At 39.9% G+C, this 22,480-nt stretch overlaps 1 protein-coding gene across 2 annotated transcripts in view; it reads right to left on the bottom strand.

Annotated features, from left to right (window-relative positions):
- Nucleotides 1-638: 638 nt before the first annotated feature.
- The window catches only part of LOC140199600 (myosin light chain kinase, smooth muscle-like), a 356,925-nt gene continuing 335,083 nt past the window's right edge, over nucleotides 639-22,480 (bottom strand). For both annotated transcript variants that reach the window (XM_072261938.1, XM_072261940.1), the window contains exons 30-32: nucleotides 15,012-15,147; nucleotides 8,734-8,865; nucleotides 639-5,427 (exon numbers count right to left, since the gene is read on the bottom strand). In XM_072261938.1, the coding sequence (XP_072118039.1) occupies nucleotides 5,186-5,427; nucleotides 8,734-8,865; nucleotides 15,012-15,147 (510 nt within the window). In that variant the 3' untranslated portion in view covers nucleotides 639-5,185. The remainder of the gene's footprint in view (nucleotides 5,428-8,733; nucleotides 8,866-15,011; nucleotides 15,148-22,480) is intronic.

The following is a 22,480-nucleotide window of genomic DNA, read 5'->3' as shown; positions in this document are numbered from 1 at the left end:
AAAATATAAAATCTGATCTATTTTGAGATCAAAGAAATGTGTAATTTTGTGGCTGTCCAGCTGAGTAAGGTGCAAGGGCTTGGTACAGTATGTAAAGCTACCCTCCTGCTTCACACAGCAATACTGTACATTCAAGAGAGGTGAAAGCAGTACAAAATAGCCTTTTAATCTCTCGAGTGCCAAAGAAATCGAGGTGATCTCATTGAAACAAGCAAACTTCTTAAAAGGCCTAGCAGGGTAGATGTTGAGGCCATGTAGCCCCTAATTGGAGGCGTGATTGGGGATCACAGGCTCAAGGTGAGAGGTTAGCATTTCAGCACAAGGAAGAAGACATTTCTTCAAAGAAAAGTGAATCTTTTGAATTCTCTGATCAGCAGGGTTGCAAAGGCTCAGTGACTGAGTATCTTCAATATTTTTAGATACAAAGGGAATGATGGGATATGGGATGAGTTCATGGGTATGATGCTGAAGCCTTGATCTTCTTAAGTGCAGGGCAGATGTGAGACTGAGAGACCAAACCCAGTTTCTATTGCTTATGCTTTTCATGATTTTGACAAAGGTATGGGGGAATTGAGGAAACATGCAACAGACCAAAAGGTGCCAATGTTTTCGAGGTAATCATAAATAAAAAACCAAAGTAATGTTCACTTTTTTAATAACTGCTTTACACATTACAAACATTTGGTAGCCGTTAGCATCATAAACATTGTAACATCGTCTATACCGACTTCATTGGTTATCATGTAAAATGTATTTTATCAAATTCAAACTATGTTTCAATTTTAGTTTATGGTTAAAATTATTTCTTATTTGCACTTGACTGAATTAATTTTATGGTGATAAAATAGCACAAATCTTTAAATCCATAACTGTATTTATTAAACTGTATGAGAGCAAAATAGAATATTTGATTTAATTGGTCATTTGTTCAAGGCTAAAATTTGTGAAAGGTTTGGAGAAATAATCTGAATAACTGCAAACTACAGCCAAATCTGAAATAAAGGCTTTCCAAATTACCATTACAGATATCTACTTTTTGATTTGTTAATATTTAAGATAATGCCATATACATTGCAGTCTTTTTAAAACAGAGAACGTTAGGTCTGCCACAACCTGACTGATTTTTAGTCAAACCAAAATATTTATTTTAAAAATTAGCTGAAGCAAAGAGACACACAGCCTGGACCTACCATTGCTCAAATGCATAGAGTTAAGTTGATTGTGGATCATCGAATATTTCTCTATATTATACCCACTTTTGTCATGTGTTGTAAAGTGCATGCTTTTATTTACACAAACCTAGAAATTAGAAGTAGTAACAGACTATTCGGCCCTTTGATCCTGCCACAGTGTTCAATATGATCGTAGTTAATAATCCATATTCAATAGCCTGTACCCACCTTCTCTCCATATTCCAATAACTCTTTAATCACTAAGAACTCTAGATCTAACTCCTTTTTTAATATACCTGTAAAAATGTGAATTAAAATATAATTGAACCATGGTGAACTGTAAAACAATGTATTTTGTTTATCATAAGCATTTTTAGATTTTTCAAAAACATGAAGCTTGTTCTTTGAATTCATAACTAAAGGCCAGTAAATGTGAGTTATATACCATTTCTTAAAAAGCCAAACTCCTGTTGTGTGTGTGTGTGTTCATCTTCAGTAGAGTAGAAAATATAAATCTGATATTAGATGATTAAGTATTATATCATTCAGTCAAAGAGTTCCAACTTCTTCCCTTCATGAACTTGCCAGAAACTAGGACGTTTGCGTTCAGTTCAAGTGCTGTGTACTACTGAAATGCAATGAAAAGCGTTAGTGCAAGGACATTCAAACTCAATGGATGGAAGCTAACTGTTTTTGGAGAAGCCATTTGCAGAGACAGTGGTCAATAGTGATCCACGTTGCATTTTGTGTTCTTACTATATTTTAAATGACGTTATAAATCTCTAAATTATCATTTAGCATTCAATTTAATATCTGTCCTGCAAGTATTGCTTCACAAACATATCAGGTCCAACATGATATAGAAATTTAAATGACCATAGAATATTAAGAAATGGTGAAAAGGCTAAGACAAGAATTCTACAGCATTGAGAGATAGCATTAAAATTTGTAGGATCTGAATGTGGTTTATAAAAGTATTTTTATAAAGATTTACTTTTGTATGTAGCTGTAGAGTAGGGGTTCTCAATCTGGGGTCCATAGACCCATTGCTTAATGGTATTGGTCCATACAAAGGCTGCTTGCCCATTGACTTATTTAATGCTTTTTTAAAATTCTCCTAACATCTTTATCAACTGCAACTACCTCCTCCCTGGCCCAGAATTCTATCACACGTGCACTCTTCAAGCAATTTACAGTGGCCAAGTAGTCCATCATAGTCCTAACCTAACCTACCATAATCTGCACACTGATAACTCAAATCCATATTATTTGGTGTTTGTTTATATTATGTAAATTAATCTGTTACCATATTGAGCAATTTACTTGTTGCACCATAAATACATGGAAACAAAATAAAAACTGGCATTGCCAAGGCAACACACCTAATATTTAAAACATTTAAAAACCCTAAAAACTCACTTGACTTGTACTGTCTATTGTTCAAGCAAAAATTCATTTTTCTACTCCATTTCACAAACTATGTATCATGCACAGTATGATCTCAAATAAATATGATTTAAAAAATTAAAATACCAACACTTTGCATCTAATTCAGGGTCAAAAATTGTGGCTTCTTGATACAATATCATTTCAAACTTGGAAGGCTTAAGCTATTTGGATCAAGTTTACATTGGCTATAGTGTAGTTGCTCTTATGTTGACACCTCAGTGCTAATTTCCTAATGGTAGTACAAATAATTAATTGCCCTATGATATAGGTTAGCCTCAGCTAGCAGAGAGAATGTGTCTCACTGACTGCTCTAACAAGAATCTCTTTAGCAATATGAACTGAATGTAACATTGTACCAGAAAAGCTTAACCCCTAACAGCTTCAATTAGAGATGGAAAATTAAACAACTCAACACCGTTAAAAGTTGCAGCTAATAGTTGAAAGAAAACTTTATGACACTGTCTTAAAATTGGAATCATTGTTCACAAAGGTACAGGAGAGTGTGGGGATGGTTAGTGTTTGCTCTGATTTTGAAGTTCAAAGGCATGTTTCTGTGGAAAATCTAGCTATTAACAATTCTTTCTCTTCATGGCCCAATCAATTTCCATACTGTGAAAGGATAATAGTTTCTTCATGCCTTCTCCAATGGCATTCATGTTGTGAATTTGCATCCTGACTGGAAGCAATATTCCTTTCAATACATGGAGGTCAAGATTTGATATGAAACGTCTCATTGAGCTCATAGCTGTCAACTATTGACCATTGCAGTCAAAGAAAACCTGCTATGCGGTGGAAAGGAGCCAACATCGACAAGTGAGTCCTCTTCTCCACAGGAAAATAAAATTAATTTACTGTCCCTCACAAACATCTCCATGTGCACTGCATTCTTCCTGAAGCAGCAGATAACCTCTCTAATGTATGAGAAAGATGAGGTATCATGAAAACATCTTGTTGAGGTATGCTTCCCTGTGTTAATAAGAGCTATTTATACTCCAAATGTTGCTGACAGATTAACTTAGAATGAGCAACGGGCCAGGTGTTCTTGAGCACAAGAGACAGATAGTGAGATCTCTCTCTGATATATCCAGGCAGGTACATGGAGTCAGTGCAGGGTGTCGAGGCAAATACTTCAGCAATATGTGCTTCTGTAATGTTTGAAATCTGCCTTTAAATCGAACTTTTCCAATAGATTTTGTTATACTTGGAATATGCAAAGGAATATCTTTCCAATTTGGCCAGTGCAAGTTACAATTGAGCAGAAGGAAGAATAGTGCAGGAAAATACTGGCAAGAGGTGAAAAATGAAATTTTTAAAGATCATAAAAACTTCTAACACCAAATAATACAGAAGGTAATTAAAATGGGGAAAAATTGAAATGAGATACACTTGTCACTAAAATATCGAACCGGATGGGAGAAGGGCAGGGGTTACTAGTCTTGCGCTAATTATTAGGCAGGTTCCATGGATGAAACACTAAGAGTTAAGGCATTTTAATTTGGGAGCAGTTCCTTTTTAAGGTACCACCAAAATCTTCATCAGGTAGCATTTATTGTTACTGTGGACCTAGATTCATTTGAGATTGAGTCATACTTTCAAGCTGTATTTGCAATTATTGAGTACTTTGCATAAGGTAGTTTGTGATGTCGTATGGCATTATCTTTATGTACAGTTCATAAGAATCAAATTGATTTTGAAGTCTTCTAGTTTCTTATTCAAAATGTGCTTTATCAAGCGGGACTGGTGTTTAGAATAACTTCCCGCTGAATTTTCAAACAGCAAGACATATAAACCAGTCCCCTTGCTGTGAAGTTTGCATCCTTTTTCTTTTATGATGTAATAACCTAGGGCTATATTTTTGTGTTTCATAATAACAAAATGAATGCTGAACAGAAATCCTGGCATTCAGCTCCCTTCTGAGTCTTTACCACAAAACCATTAAAAGCATTTACTTTATTGTCAAAAACCATAAACTAAATTGACATTTAAAAAGCAACGTGAAAACTTACGCGTGAAAGGTGCAGTGTAATGTAAACAAAATTGTGTTTAAAATATCCTTAGATCGCAGCGAGTTTCATACATCTGCAAATCGAGAAGATGGATGAAATTCATTAACTAAGAGTCACCAATTGGCTTCTCATAACATCTGTACAAACAACTAGGGGATGCACAAAGAACTGAGTTAAAGCGCCCAAAAAAAATTAAGTTGGCAGATTTTAGAAACCAGGTTCAAATTTCTCCGAAAACCTAAGTGATTATTGTCATTATTTGGTAAATGTGGGTGAAACTGAACCACGAGTATATAATATGTTTGCAGTGGTATTCAAATTGGGATATATCTGTCATTAGGTGAGCACGTGATTTCTAAACTTACTGTATGTTTGTGGGTGCGATTGCATAGTCTCCCATGGTTCTTTGGCACAGAGTGCATACATAAATATATCCATAAGCAACTTCCATGTCTTGGGAATTAAGGAAGAACTTTGCATAATCAACCCCCTTATGCTCCTTTAAATTGTTGTAACAGTATACCATCAGACACAAACATATCTCTTCAAGCAACCCGTCTACTTTGATTCAGCGTTACTCATCTTGCTTTCCTCTATCATTTCCACAATGAGTTCAGCTGTCCAGGTAGCCTCTCCTAAGCTGTTGATGGTCTTGCAGGTATATTTGCCATCGTCACGTGTAGATACATCGGAAATGAGCAAAGAGCAGTTCCCATCTTCATCGTATTCAATCTGGTAGTGACGAGATTCTTTGATGGGCTGCTCATCCTTATACCAGATAACTTCTGGATCAGGATAACCTGTGAAGAAGATTTCGTTGTCAAATTATGAACAATGCTCATATACACCAGTTACATGGCATAACTAACTTAGCAGTTGTTAGTGATAGGTTTATTTTACAAGTACGCACATGCGTTTAAGTTCCTGGGTGTTACTAGTTCAGAGGACCTGTCCTGGACCCAGTACGTGAATGCAATTTCACAGAAAGCATGGCAGTGCCTCTACTTCCTCAGGAGTCTGTGGAGATCTGGCATGACATCTAAAGCTTTGACAAACTTCCATAGATGTTTAGTGGAGAACATATTGACCGGTTGCATCATACCCTGGTATGGAAAACCCAACGCCTTTGAACAGAAAATCCTTCAAATGGTAGTGGATTCAGCCCAGTACATCACGGGTAAAACCCTCCCAACCATTGAGCACATCTACATGAAATGCTGTCACAGGAAAGTAGCATCCACCATCAGAGATCCCCACCACCCTGGCCATGCTCTCTTCTCACTGCAGCCATCAGCTAGAAAGTACAAGAGCCCCAGAACTCACACCACCAGGTTCAGGTACAGTTACTACCCCTCAACAATTAGGCTCTTGAATAATAGGGGAATAACTACACTCACTTGTCCATCATCCAAATGTTTCTGCAACCAATGATTCACTTTATTGACTCTTTATCTCAAGTTCTCATTATTTATTGCTATTTATTTATATTTGCACTTGCAGAGTTTGTTGTCTTCTGCACTCTGGTAGATCTTTCATTGATCCTGTTGTTGTTATTTTTCTGTAGATTTGATGAGTATGCCCATAAGAAAATGAATACTATGGTTGTATATGGTGACATATATGTACTCTGATAATAAAATTTACTTTGAATAATGACTCTGAAAGTGATACTTTGGATGGAAAGATCTACTTCAGCTACTTTGGATTCTGTTACTCTGAAGTTCTGAACCTTTGAATTTAACTTTCTCACAGAAGGTTTTGATGGAGTGTACACAATGCCAAGGGATTTTACAAAATGAACTATTTTTTTTACCAAATTCATGCATGTGTAATTATCGCAGATAAGATTATTGTGAATTTTAATATTTATTTTTAGATTCCTTAAAGAAATTCATTAATATAGAAAGGAGATGATCAAATCTTTCAGTTACCAGAAAAATACGTTAATTAAAAATGTACATTTTTGAGGTAGATTAAATGAATAGTGGAAAGCTTTAAATGATGGGACCTTTTGCAGTGTTCCTGAGGAGGCTGAGCATTTTAACACTTGTGAGCACTGAGCAGGGACACTGTGAACAGATACAACATGGTGTAAAGTCAAGAAACAATGCATAGGGCAAGTTAATTAAGTTATAACACAATGCTAACTGCAGCGAATGATCAGAAGGAAACCAGGTTTAAAACTTGCAAACTGTGAAGAACAGGCTGCTTGTTTAGTCTGTGAGACTATTACACCACCTGTGACTTCTGTGCATTATTGGCATGATGACAACAGGCAGAGAATTGGGGGAGGAGGGTCGGGGAGTAGGGGCAGCTGATAGTGGGGGAACAGAAACCCACAAAACAACTAAAAGAATAACACTGACAGCTGGCTAAACCTGACCAATCTGTTTTCTCAGTATTAAAATGTTTAGAAATAAGAAATATTATACTGAATGTTTCTTACATTCAGGTACATTCAAAAAATATTCAAATTCAGAACAGTCTTATTGAAGTGAAGAAATAAACAAACACACTAAATAATCTTAAAACATACAGTATTAATAAATTGAAGTAATAAATGAACTGAAACAATAGTCCTTTGCAGCTATTTTCCTCCTTTGAAGATAATGGTTATATCTCCCAGTACCAGGTCTTTATCTAGGATAGGATTTCAAGCAGTTTTCCCATTTAAGTGACGAGTAACTCCACAACGTAGACCGTAAGACAGAAGAGCAGAATTAGGCCATTCTGCCCTTCGAACCTGTTCTGCCATTCCATCATCGCTGAGTTATGATCCCTTTCAACCCCGTTCTCCTGATATTTGTCTGTAACCCTTGACTCTCTCTGACTAATCAAGAATCTAATAATCTTTGTTTTAAGTTTACCCAATGACTTGCCCTGTATAGCCATCTGTGGCAATGAATTCCGCACATTCACTACCTCCTGGCTAAAGAAATTCCTCCTCATCTTTGTTCTAAATGGATGACCCTCTGGTCTGAGGCTGTGGCTTCTGGTCCTAGACTCACCCACGATAGGAAACATCCTCTCCACATCTACTTTATCTAGGTCATTTAATATTTGATAAGTTTCAATGACATCTGCCCTCATTCTTCTAAACTCCAGACAGCACAGGCTCAGAGCCTTCAAAATGTTAACCCTTTCATTCCTGGAATCATTCTCGTAAACTTCCTCTGGACCCTCTGCAATGCCAGCAGATCTTTTCTTAGATAAGAGGCCCAAACCTGCTCACAATACTCCAGGTGCGGTCTGACCAATACCTTATAAAGCCCCAGTATTACATTCTTGCTTTTATATTCTAGTCAGCTCAAAATGAATACAAGATTGAACTTGCTTTCTTCACCACTGACTCAACTTGCAAGTTAACCTTGAGGGAATCCTGCAGGAGGGCTCCCAAGTCCCTTTGCACTTCTGACTTTTGGATCTTCTCCTTGTTTTGAACATTGTCTATGCCGTTACCTTCCCTCCCTATTGCCAAACTTCTTGAGGAGAAAACCGGCAATAAAATGCCAACTTTCTGGCTCTAATGCAGGGAAGTGTTGTCAGGGATTCCACTGCACAACCTGGACTATTGAACCAAAAGCAAATATGAACCAATTCAACATTTGGCATGAACCTGAGGACCCAAAATGTCTATCCAATAAAAATTAATGCCTTCACTAACAAGGATAATTAAAATATTGTGGTTTTCAATGAAAATCTATGCTGAAAAAACTTGCAAACTACTGATATCACTGTTATTCATATGAATCTGAAGTTGACTCTGCCTAGTAAATCACAGACACATCCCTCCCGATTACTGTAATAACATCCATCATCAAAGATCCTGACTATCGTGACCATGTCATCTTTTCACAGCTGTTATCAGGCAGGAGTTACAGAGCCTGAAGTCCCACACTACCGCGCACTAAACAGACTTTTTTTTTAAATCTGTGTTTTCTTGTAAAATTTGTGTACAACATATCATTAATTTGTTCTTCCTGTGAAAGCTGCTTATAAGATGCTTTGTGTTTGTGACGTTGCTGCAAGTAACTTTTTCATGGCACCTATGCTATACATTTTCTTGTGCAATAAGTTTGACTTTGAATCAGGATCTGTGAATTTACCCTCAATCTTGCAGTCAAATCGAGCTGCACTGCTTTCTATAACTTCGATGTCTTCAAAGGTCTTGGAGAAATATGGCTTAAAGTTTTGCCGTTCTTCAGAAACTGCTTCAAGAAGCACATTCGGATCCTGAACTGAGATAAGGAAACATAAAAGCAATTAAACTGAATTTCCATTTTTGGTAACCATGTGAAACCCTGACACCTATCTCTATAGAGATGCCAGATGTTGTAATAACTGAAGCATGTATATATTATTTTTTCAGAACTTGAATAAAAACAAAACTATTATTGTTGGTCCGTATTTACCGATCCAGTAAATGATCCAGTGCCAAGTTATAACTGATTCTGCTAAGATTGTTCCTTCATCCATTGGCAGGGAAGTGAAATTTTATCAAGTGGAAATAATAAATTTGTAACATTAGAAAGTTTCTGAAGCTCACAAATTGAAATTCCATTTGGTGGCAATATAGTCTTACAGATAGATTCTGGACACAGTTGCAATACAGAAGCTCATCTTCAAATGATGTGTGACTACTTAAATCAACTGAACCTGGCAGCACAAATTAGAGGGGTGTAATACTTCTATCATAATTGACTAAAACTACAATGCAAGATATGTGTGACATTAGTTATAGTGTCTCCTATTTGCTAATATTTGGGAAAAATTCAGTCTAAGTTCTCTGGGTACTCTTTATTAATATGTCATGAAAACTCTTTTGTTAAATCATATTTAGAATCACATTTGGTAGGATTAAAATCATATTGGTTCCAGTGATCATAACACCATTAGTTTCAACTTGATCATGGACAGGGATAGATCTGGTCCGAGGGTTGAGGTTCTGAACTGGAAGAAGGCCAAATTTGAAGAAATGAGAAAGGATCTAAAAAGCGTGGATTGGGACAGGTTGTTCTCTGGCAAGGATGTGATCGGTAAGTGGGAAACCTTCAAAGGAGAAATTTTGAGAGTGCAGAGCTTGTATGTTCCTGTCAGGATCAAAGGCAAAGTGAATAGGAATAAGGAACCTTGGTTCTCAAGGGATATTGCAACTCTGACAAAGAAGAAGAGAGAGTTGTATGACATGTATAGGAAACAGGGAGTAAATAAGGTGCTTGACGAGTATAAAAAGTGCAAGAAAATACTTAAGAAGGAAATCAGGAGGGCTAAAAGAAGACATGAGGTTGCCTTGGCAGTCAAAGTGAAGGATAAACCAAAGAGCTTTTACAGGTATATTAAGAGCAAAAGGATTGTAAGGGATAAAATTGGTCCTCTTGAACATCAGAGTGGTCGGCTATGTGCGGAACCAAAAGAAATGGGGGAGATCTTAAATGGGTTTTTTGCGTCTGTATTTACTAGGGAAAATGGCGTGAAGTCTATGGAATTAAGGGAAACAAGTAATGAGATCATGGAAACTGTACAGATTGAAAAGGAGGAGGTGCTTGCTATCTTGAGGCAAATTAAAGTGGATAAATCCCCAGGACCTGACAGGGTATTCCCTCGGACCTTGAAGCAGACTAGTGTTGAAATTGCAGGGGCCCTGACAGATATATTTAAAGTGTCGGTGTCTACGGGTGAGGTGCCGGAGGATTGGAGATTGGCTCATGTTGTTCTGTTGTTTAAAAAAGGATCGAAAAATAATCCGGGAAATTATAGGCTGGTAGGTTTGATGTCGGTAGTGGGTAAGTTATTGGAGGGAGTACTGAGAGACAGAATCTACAAGCATTTGGATAGAAGGGACTTATTAGGGAGAGTCAACATGGCTTTGTGTGTGGTAGGTCATGTTTAACTAATCTATTGGAGTTTTTCGAGGAGGTCACCAGGAAAGTGGATGAAGGGAAGGCAGTGGATGTTGTCTACATGGACTTCAGTAAGGCCTTTGACAAGGTCTCGCATGGGAGGTTAGTTAGGAAAATTCAGTCGCTAGGTATACATGGAGAGGTGGTAAATTGGATTGGACATTGGCTCAGTGGAAGAAGCCAAAGAGTGGTAGTAGAGAATTGCTTCTCAGAGTGGAGGCCTGTGACTAGTGGTGTGCCACAGGGATCAGTGCTGGGTCCATTGTTATTTGTCATCTATATCAATGATCTGGATGATAATGTGGTAAATTGGATCAGCAAATTTGCTGATGATACAAAGATTGGAGGGGTAGTGGACAGTGAGGAAGGTTTTCAGAGCCTGCAGAGGGACTTGGACCAGCTGGAAAAATGGGCTGAAAAATGGCAAATGGAGTTTAATACAGACAAGTGTGAGCTATTGCACTTTGGAAGGACAAACCAAGGTAGAACATACAGGGTAAATGGTAAGGCACTGAGGAGTACAGTAGAACAGAGGGATCTGGGAATACAGATACAAAATTCCCTAAAAGTGGTGTCACAGGTAGATAGGGTCGTAAAGAGAGCTTTTGGTACATTGGCCTTTATTAATCAAAGTATTGAGTGTAAGAGCTGGAACGTTATGATGAGGTTGTACAAGGCATTGGTGAGGCTGAATCTCGAGTATTGTGTTCAGTTTTGGTCACCAAATTACAGGAAGGATATTAATAAGGTTGAAAGAGTGCAGAGAAGGTTTACAAGGATGTTGCCGGGACTTGAGAAACTCAGTTACAGAGAAAGGTTGAATAGGTTAGGACTTTATTCCCTGGAGTATAGAAGAATGAGGGGAGATTTGATAGAGGTATATAAAATTATGATGGGTATAGATAGAGTGAATGCAAGCAGGCTTTTTCCACTGAGGCAAGGTGAGGAAAAAAACCAGAGGACATGGGTTAAGGGTGAGGGGGGAAAAGTTTAAAGGGAACATTAGTGGGGGCTTCTTCACACAGGGAGTGGTGGGAGTATGGAATGAGCTGCCGGACGAGGTGGTAAATGCGGGTTCTTTTTTTAACATTTAAGAATAAATTGGACAGATACATGGATGGGAGGTGTATGGAGGGATATGGTCCGTGTGCAGGTCAGTGGGACTAGGCAGAAAATGGTTCGGCACAGCCAAGAAGGGCCAAAAGGCCTGTTTCTATGCTGTAGTTTTTCTATGGTTTCTATATAATTACACTTTTTTATCAATAAAATAATGGCAAAGTATGTAAAGGTGCCAACAAGTTTTAAATTAAATATATAATATTAGAGAGAGAGAAGGGGCCATTTCAGCACACAAGATGATAATGCTATCGTATGGACCAGACAAATTCAAGTTTCGTCATCTGCTGGTCAAAGTGAAAGGCAAAGGAAATCTGAGGACTCATTAACCAAGAGCAACATCTGTGGTCTGTCTTGCATTATGCTAAGAGTGAACCTTTAACAGCCTCCAGAGATGGTGTTTTAACAGCTTTCTGTATATTAATGCATGGTGGAATTGTACTGAACTTTGTTATGAACGTTGGAATTGTTGGCCTGCCTTCTAATTCCTCAAACCTTAACAGAAAACATACACAACTCCTTAATCTCTTCAAATAATGGGTTCGCATGTCACATTGCTTGAACAAAATAGCAGCATCATTTTTACTCAACATTAACATTGTTGCTTATTTAGAAAATTTGGATTCTACAACAATTACCTGAAACCTACTGAGAAAATTGAAAGGTTAGAGCACAGACATTTCAGAATCAAACACAGCCTGGCTAAAATGCGCAATAGGCCAGTGAATACGTGGAAAGGAGATTAAGGTTCAGATTTCAAGCGGGAGACTTTGCCAGATCATTAAAATAAAAGCATTGTCAGTCAAAATTACAAATATACAATAATCGGACATCTAACTCATTTATTGGTCTGGAATGTGACCCCCACATCCAGAGTACAACTAAGGTTGGAGTGCAGATTGTGGTTTGGGTGTGTGGCTGGAACTGGGATTGGGACCTAAGAATGCGGATAGGTTTGTGGCTAGAGATGGGGTCCAGAGAGCTTGTATTTTTCCCGCTTCATTAAAACTGGTTAGGTTCATTGGAAACTTCTTTCTTACACTGCCACGCTGTATATATAAAATAACATTGAAAAAAAAATGTGGTCGAAGAGACCGCACAGATGCAGGGATTGGAGCAAAACACAAACCTCAGTGGGACAGGAAAAGGCATGGTTGATACTGCATCAGGACTGAGAGTGTAGACGGCAAATAGCTATTATAAAGAGGTAAGAGGGAGAGGTGAGGCAGGGGCTGGAAGAGAATAGGTGGGACCAGGTACTGAGGTGGATAATTGACAGGTGGAGCAACTGGGAGAGGGGAAGCAGTAAGGAATTGGGAATCATTAGTATTATTGGAGTTAACTGTATAATTTTGACTGCAGACCCTCCCTGTGTTACGAGTGTTTGGGAAACTGAGGGATAGGAAGCAGATGGATTTGTTGCCTGCTGCAGGGCTGAAGGCATCTTTGGCTGGGTGGGGATGACAGTTTCCTTGTGCCTTCTCTCCCCATCTCACTGGACCACAACTATTTGTGTTTATTTCTGGACTCTCAAAAAAATCCATCTTACAAACAGTTCTCAGGAAGAGAACCCTTGGGGCTGCCTATTAAATGATTTTTCTCCCCCCAATGCTCTGATGAAGGGTCCCACCTGAAATAAAAGTCTGTTGTTGTGTTAATAGTCCTGTAAGTATGATAGTCTACCACTAATAAAATCCCAACATGCCCAGTCCATCACGGGTGAAGCTCTCCACATCTCTAACCGGACTGTTGTTGCATGAAAGCAGCATCCATTCATCAGGGATCCCCACCACCCAGGTCATGCTCTCTTCTTGCTGCTGCCATCAGGAAAAAGCTGCAGGAGCCTTAAGACTCACACCACCAGGTTCGGGAACAGTTAATACCCCCCAACCTTCAGGCTCTTGAATCAGAGGGGATAATTTCACTTGACCCATTACTGACTTGTTCTCACAACCTCAGGACTCACTTTCAAGGACTCTTCATCTCATGCTTGCAGTACTTATTGCTTGCTTATTTAACTATTTATTTATTTTTGAGTTTGCACAATTTGTTGTCTTTTGTAAACTGGTCATCCACCCTGTTGGGTGCAGTCTTTCATTGATTCTATTATGGTTGTTGGATTTTTTGAGGATGCCCACAAGTAAATGAATCTCAGGGTTAGGGTTAGGGTTAGGGTTAGGGTTAGGGTTAGGGTTACATTGGTAATAAACTTACAAGTGCCTGATTAGAGTCATAGAGCGATAGAGCATGACAACACAGGTGCAGGTCCTTCGGCCCATCTACTCTCTGCCAAACTGGATTATTTTGGGATTTGTTTTTGGACAATTTTCTCTTAAAATATCTTAGATTTAAAATGTAATATTTAGGTTGGAAGAAATGTCTTATATTTATTCACTTCTTAGCTACATTCTAGGAGTGGACTGACCACTTTATAGTTTACTGATTTATCCCACTCCCAATGGTCCGGAACTCCAGAATGCCACACGGTCTATGCACACTTCAAGTACTGGCTGGGTGATAATATTACTTCCTTCTACTCATTAGCAACATCCTTGCATTATCAGATCCGTTGTGTTAATTAATGTGAACTTCCAGTTTTTATTTATTTTATACTTATATAAAGTAACAGGCCCTTCTAGCCCACGCGCCCTTTGCCCAATTACACTCATTTGACCAATTAACCTATTAACTACTATGTCTCTGTAATACGGGAGGAAACCCACGCAGGCACGGGGAGAACGTACACTCCCCTTACAGGGAGCGGAGGTAATTGAACCACAGGTGCTGTCACTACCGCTACACTACCATGTTTTATGTGTTTACCAAAGGCTTATTGCTCAGCTGGTTACTGGCTAGATGTTGTAGCAAAGCAACTGAACCCAAAGTTTAGATGATTTACACACTAAGTTGAATCGGAAAGGTCGGGTACAGGCCAAATCGAAGCGGCAAGGTCCACGCCCCGGAGTGTATCAGAGCAACTGAACCCCATGTCTGGACAATTTAAGTGTCGGGCCTAATTGAAAAGGTCAGGGTTTTGGGGCCTGAGGCAAGGGACGGGCTGGTTCAGCTCACTGCCCCGCTCTGCGCTGAACTAAGGGTCTACGTGGATTAAGGGACTGTCTCTGTGGACTTCAGTTCAGAATACTATTTGCTTGCATTTATTGCTTGCATGATTTGTTTTTTTTTTCCTTTGCACATTAGATGTTCGATGGTCCTCTTATTTTAATCGGGTTCTTTTGGGTTTCTTTGTTTTGTGGCTGCCTGTTAGGAGACGACTCTCAAGGTGTTAAACTGTTACTTATCTTTGCTCAGAATGGAAACATGGTTAAACCATAAAGAATATTGTCTTAAAGCCAATATTTTATTACCTTCAGCTTCTGGCTTTTCCTCTGAAGCTGTAGGACTGGTGGGTACATTTCCCAGTGAAGATTTCTTTCCACTTAGGCCAGCAAGCATTGCCATCGAGGAGAGTCGGCCAATTGCTCGGACTGCATGACCTGTTTTCTGTAAATTTAAGAAGAATTCATTGATGAGAAATTCCTACTCACAACTTCTGTGGGAAGATGCATCTACTACAAGCTAATGGGTTTTTAAGATTCATTCTTCTAAACTCCAGAGAGTACAGGCCCAGAGCTATCAAATGCTCCTCATACATTAACCCTTTCATTCCCGGAATCATTCTCGCAAATATCCTCTGGACCCTTTCCCATGCCAGTACATCTTTTCTTAGATAAGGGGCCCAAAATTGCTCACAATACTCCCAGTGCGGTTTGATTCAGTTGCTGATCTTTCACCCACAGCTCACTTTCTCTGATCCCTTAACATCCTAAAATCTATATACTCGGAGGCTCCACAACTCCCTTGAAATGAATGTCCCAAACATTCACTATCATCTGTACAAAGAAATGTCTTATCTCTGTCTTAAATGCCTGGCCCTTTATTGGCCTGTGATACCCCAGTCAAGGGACACATCATTCCTGTTTGTATCCTGCAGGAAATTTGCATGTTTTATTTCTCATTCTTCTAAACTCAGTACATAATAGGAATAGTCTGCTTCATCTGTCCTTCTTATACAAATCCACTGTTTCAGGATTTGTTGCGCCCCCTCATTCTCAGTTACACCTCTCCTTCGGTGGGTACCGCAGACCTGTGCACAATTTTCCAGGTTCAATCTCAGCGGGATCTATATAATTGTGATATGACATCTTTGCTCTGGTACTCAAACCCTACTGTAACAAAAATCAATATAGCAAGTTAAGTCAAGTTTAGTGCCATTTAACTAAATATATATATGTATACTGCCAATTGAGATAATGTTTCTCCGGAGCAGGGTGTAAAGCACAATAATGCACATAACAATCACATGACATACAGTCACTTCAGAAAGAATAAAAACCTGCGGATGAATTATGCATAAATAAACAAAGTAAAGCGCGCAAGTTAAATATTGTTGGGCACAGAACAAATTAACTAGTGATCACTTCAATGCGGCAAGGAGTTCAGAAGCCTAAAAGCTTGAGGAAGAAAACGTTTCCCGACTTGACCATTCTTGTCTTTGTGCATTGGAGCTTTCTGCCTGATGGTAGGAAGTCAAAGAGGATGCTGGATGGATAGGTGGGTCTATGGTAGTACTGAGGGCCCTGTGTTTTTAGTGCTCCTGGTGGATGGCAGGGAGACACCTACGGTCCTCTCAGCCATTCTCACAGTCTTTTGTAGGGGCTTCCAGTCTGACGTTTGGCTGCTCCCATACCAAATGGAGATGCATCTTGTCAGGACGCTTTCAACGGTGCCCGTGTAAAATTCAGTTAAGGTGGGGGTGGGGATGCCTTGTTTGCTTCAATCTCCTTAGGAAGTGGAGGCGCTGTTGTGCTTTCTTATTCAGCGAGGTGATATTGAGGGACCAGTGAGGTTATCCGTGATGAGAACTCCCAGGAACTTGGTGCACTTAACTCTCTCTACAAAGGAGTCACGAATGCGCAGAGGGGGATGGATCATCTGCATCTTCCTAAAGTCTACAATCGTTCCTTGGTCTTCTCCACATTCACACTTGGGTTGGTGCTCTCACACCAGTCCACCAGCTGCTCCACTTCCTCTCTGTACTCCGACCACTGTTGTTTCAAACCACGACCTTGATGACACGGTTTCAGCTGAATCCTGAGACACGTTCATGCGTCAACAGCGTGAACAGCAGTGTAAACAGCGTGAACAGCAGTGTGAACAGCGTAAACAGCGTGAACAACAGCGTGAACAGCAGTGTGAACAGCAGTGTAAACAGCGTGAACAGCGTTAACAGCGTGAACAGCAGTGTAAACAGCGTGAACAGCAGTGTGAACAGCGTAAACAGCGTGAACAACAGCGTGAACAGCAGTGTGAACAGCAGTGTAAACAGCGTGAACAGCGTTAACAGCGTGAACAGCAGTGTAAACAGCGTGAACAGCGTGAACAGCAGTGTAAATAGCATGAACAGCGTGAACAGCAGTGTAAACAGCGTGAACAGCAGTGTGAACAGCGTAAACAGCGTGAACAACAGCGTGAACAGCAGTGTGAACAGCAGTGTAAACAGTGTGAACAGCGTTAACAGCGTGAACAGCAGTGTAAACAGCGTGAACAGCAGTGTGAACAGCGTGAACAGCAGTGTGAACAGCGTAAACAGCGTGAACAACAGCGTGAACAGCAGTGTGAACAGCAGTGTAAACAGTGTGAACAGTGTTAACAGCGTGAACAGCAGTGTAAACAGCGTGAACAGCAGTGTGAACAGCGTAAACAGCGTGAACAACAGCGTGAACAGCAGTGTGAACAGCAGTGTAAACAGCATGAACAGCGTTAACAGCGTGAACAGCAGTGTAAACAGCAGTGTAAACAGCGTGAACAGCGTTAACAGCGTGAACAGCAGTGTAAACAGCGTGAACAGCAGTGTGAACAGCGTAAACAGCGTGAACAACAGCGTGAACAGCAGTGTAAACAGCAGTGTAAACAGCGTGAACAGCGTTAACAGCGTGAACAGCAGTGTAAACAGCGTGAACAGCGTGAACAGCGGTGTAAATAGCATGAACAGCGTGAACAGCAGTGTAAACAGCGTGAACAGCAGTGTAAACAGCGTGAACAGCAGTGTAAACAGCAGTGTAAACAGTGTGAACAGCATGAACAGCATGAACAGCAGTGTAAACAGCGTGAACAGCAGTGTAAACAGCGTGAACAGCAGCGTGAACAGCGGTGTAAACAGCATGAACAGCAGCGTGAACAGCAGTGTGAACAGTGTGAACAGCGTGAACAGCAGTGTAAACAGCATGAACAGCAGCATGAGCAGTGTGAACAGCGTGAACAGCAGTGTAAACAGCATGAACAGCAGTGTGAACAGCAGCCTTCTCCATGGCTGCTTTATCTGAAAGTTAACTTTCAGTGATCCATGTAAAATGGCAGCCAAGCTCCTCTGACACCGAGACTTTTCAACTTCTCACCAATTAAAAACTCTTTACTTATTTTTCCTACTGAAGTTGAAGACCTGATATTTTTCCTCCTTATATTTTATCTACCATGGCCTTGTTCACCCTCTTTATCTATTTATACACCTGGAAATTCTCTGCGCCCTCTTTATAACCATCAATGACACACAGGTTTATACCCTCAACAAGCTTCGATAAATAACATTTGTCACTTTATTCAAGTTGCTGACAGAGGCTGTGAATAGCCTAGGTCTTGGCACCCAATGGTCACAAATTCCAAACCCCAAAAATATCCATTTATTCCTATTCTCTACTTTATGCCTGTTAGTCAATTATCAGATCATGCCAGAAAATTACCCTGATCCCACATGCACCTCATCAATGGATGAAAGTATTGTATGAACAGGGTTAATACTCTGGTGATTTTGTGCCCTTAGGAGAAGAAGTTTGGGATCAACTCCTATGGAAATGATCATTATTAAAAATAATAATTATTAAAACAACAGTTTTATTTGGCCTCCTGGATCTCTGTCAAAATTAAAGGTTTTAAGTACAGGTGTCCCCCGCTTTTCAAACGTTCGCTTTACGAAACCTCACTGTTACGAAAGACCTACATTAGTTCCCTGTTTTCACTTTCAGAAGGTGTTTTCACTGTTACGAAGAAAATCAGCGTGCGATAAAAGGCAGCGCGTGCCCCGAGCAGCCGCTCTCCCCCGGATTTGGAACGGCATTGCTTTAACACGTGCTTGTGAGCAGCCGTTTGCAAGGTGAGTTCTGAGGTATTGGAAAAGCCTGAAAGAGCTCGTAAGGGTGTTACACTTAGCATAAAACTAGACATAATTAAGCGTTTTGATCGTGGTGACCAAAGCAAGGGCTAAGTGAGTTTGGCTTGTGGAAGCTGACAAAGATGATGCTGAAGAGGTTTTGGCATCCCATGACCAAGAACTGATAGATGAAGAGCTGATGCAATTGGAAGAAGAAAGGATAACGATCGAAACTGAATTCAGTAGCGAAATGAACGTGAAGCAACTGCGTGAGATTTTCGCTGCAATGATAAAGTACGACTTTAATTTTGAAAGGGTACGTAGGTTTAGGGGATATTTGCAGGATGGTTTGAGTGCTTACAAAGAACTGTATGATAGAAAAATGCGCGAGGCTCAGCAGTCAAGCAAGCCTTCCACATCAGCCACAGCAGACGAAGAACCTCGAACTTCGACATCGAGGTGGGCAGTCATAGGAGAAGATGAGCTGCCTGCCCTAATGGAAACAGAAGACGAGATGACACCCCAGGGTTCCACCACCCCAACCCCCAGGTCACGGACGATACCGATTCGCGGAGAATGCAGCGGTAGCCGGGAGGCACACAGCACATCTTTAAGAAAAAAGCCAAAATAAACATGCTAATTAATTAGGTGACACCCGACACGTAATTGTTGGCCTAGATCAGAGGCGATGCAATCGGCAATCGGCACTGATCTGGGCCAACAATTACGTGTCGGGCGGCACGTAATTGATTAGCATGTTTATTTCGGCTTTTTTCTTAAAGATGTGCTGTGTGCCTCCTGGCTACCGCTGCATGCTTTGCGGCAACGTATCTGTCGGTGGCCTGGAGGGTGGGGCCCACTGCACCACCCCAGCCTGCGACGACTCAGTCTAACACGCCATCATCAGTGTGCTCTGCGCTGTCCCAATTCCGGTAAGTGATACTACACTGTACATACATTATTTCTACTTTATATCGGCTGTGTATTTTTACGTGTTATTTGGTATGATTTGGCAGCTTCATAGCTTAAAGGTTACTGGAGAGTGTTTTTGCCAACAGCGCTGGTGTGAGATTTTTGCTTCGGAGAACAGTGCTGGCAATGATTGTGGAAAAGTATTTCTACTTTATATAGGCTGTATATTTATCTTATCATTCCTGCTTTTACTATATGTTACTGTTATTTTAGGTTTTATGTGTTATTTAGCATGATTTGGTAGGTTATTTTTGGGTCTGCGAACGCTCACAAAATTTTCCCATATAAATAAGTGGTAATTGCTTCTTCGCTTTACATTTTGGCTTACGAACCGTTTCATAGGAACGCTCTACCTTCGGATGGCGGGGGAACTCTGTACCTAGGTATTTTCAATCAAGTTCATTGCAGTTTTGTATTCCTTCTACAAATGTCTATAGGGCCACACTAATTAGCATTTCCCTATATCCGTCTTATATCAAACACATCTTCTGACAATTTATTCATTAATCACCAGAGAAGAATGAGGAAAGGGAAAATTTAAAACATAAGTGAAAAAAGTGTGTGAATAATTAAAGGGTGGAATGAAACAGCTTAAAATGTAAAGTGAAGCAATATTGACACGAATAGCGAGCAGGAAATCTTAATATTCTGCAGCGGAAGTGTATTATAATGACCACTCCATAGGAAAAAGTATGTTATTTTAATAAGATACACAATGGTAGAAAAAAGGGCAAGGAATATCTCCCATCTGTAATAGAGAACATGCCTTTTGCAGGCAAAACAGAAGGTTACTGATGGTGCAGAGGAATTTGTTTATTATTGTATAAGGGGAGAAAATAGATCTTGAATGTGGCATGACGCCAGATAAGCTTTCAGTTTAAGCTGCTATCCAGTAAAACAAGGTAGCACAGTACAATGTTATTGCTATGATTAGACTTTCAGTAAGAGTGAAAGCAATGAAATAGATCTATGACTTTTCAATTGGTTTGTCAAAAAAAAATCAATGAGCTATCATATATCTTAATGGGTGATGAGCCATCCATTCCAAACACAGAATCTCACTCAGTGAATTCAGCAGAAATATGCTCATAGTATACTCCATATCAGTGTGATCAGGGTGACATTTTAAGCCATGCTTGGCATACCTCAACTGCAAAATGGGGCAGCCTCATGCTGACAATGGTCTGCCGATTCAAAGTCTGCAGTCTATGCAGCGGGTCATTCAGAATCAGAATCAGTTTAGTCCCAGTACGGGAATCGTACCAGAATTGATTGTGGTTCAGTGGCAAGCATAAAACACAGACAATACCAGAGCAGACTACACAATAGCAACCAACAATTTATACGGCAATAGTGCAAGCAGCCATGCGTAATCAACAATTAGCAGAACGGTCATATGTTCCTATGTCAATCATCAAACTTAGATAAATGTGAACAGACTCAATAATTATCAACAGAACAAGGAGAGCAGGAAAGACCATTCAGTGGATGTTGTACAGGGTATTACAACTGAGTGACCTTTTTTCCTGAGAAGCTGGATGGCTACAAGAAAGAAGCTTCGGTGATTTCATTACAACACGGTGTAGTGCAGAGTCAGGAATGAGCCTGAGACCAGATGCACAAGATGACAGAGGCATTCTCTGAATTTCTAATCCAAAGGTCGAGGTGTACCTCATACCATTCACAGTTGGTGAGATTACCAAAGCCGATTCAACTGAGGTCACTAATCTTCATTTATATGGTATTCGTTCACATTGTAAAGGGTGAATGTTAGCTTCATGTTTTTAAATAAATTTAACATTTTATCTACTTTTTTGCTTTTCATAATTTTTGATCTTTTTGATTTGGAACTGGTGTAAAGATCTTCAGGCAGCATTCAGTGCAATCCAGTGGCTAAAAACAGTTCACTGCTCCTCAGCCAATGGGTTGGGAAGCAGCGCTAATCCAATATGTTGCAATACATTTTTTACTGAACTGAAAGCAGACTGGTGTTTACAACAGATGCCACTGTCCTCTAATTTCCTTGGCAGCTGAAGTACAATTCCCGTAAAAGGCGTGGCACGGATTGCTATCTAAACTTCGTTCCTAACCCTGGCCAATCCACGCAAAACTTAATAATTATCATTGGAGGGTTGCTTTGGACATTAGTCAGGTACTACTTCTCTGCCTATCTCATTATTTATTGCTTGAAGTGGGAGTGTTTCATAATGGGGCTTTAAATCAGAAATGTTTCATTCAGCAGCTCTCACAAAACAAGCCAAACAAGGCCAAGAACTTAACTCAAACTCTGCACTCTTCTGTGTTGTAATCTATAGAGAGAGAAGGCACTGGTTGTTCCTGTTTACTGTCTACTTCCAATTAAACAAAAAAAAAACGGGTGGATATCAAGGTTCAGAAGTTCAAAATGATCAAACTACAAATATATCACCCTGAGATTCATTTTCTGGTATAAATCCGACAACCGTTGAAAGACTCCACCAACAGGGCGGACAAGCAGTGTGAAACAGACAACAAACTATGCAGATACAAAAAGAAAGAAAGAAAAAGAAATAATAAATAAAAAAATAAATAAGCAATAAATATTGAGAACATGAGATGAAATGTCCTTAAAAGTGAGTCCATAGGTTGTGGGATCAGTTCAAGTGACGGGGCAAGTGA

The sequence above is a fragment of the Mobula birostris genome, chromosome 6 (genome assembly GCF_030028105.1).
Source record: "Mobula birostris isolate sMobBir1 chromosome 6, sMobBir1.hap1, whole genome shotgun sequence".
In the NCBI taxonomy this organism is placed as follows: domain Eukaryota; kingdom Metazoa; phylum Chordata; class Chondrichthyes; order Myliobatiformes; family Myliobatidae; genus Mobula; species Mobula birostris.
The sequence above is the reverse complement of the archived record's forward strand: the minus strand, read 5'-3'. Positions and strand labels throughout refer to the sequence as shown.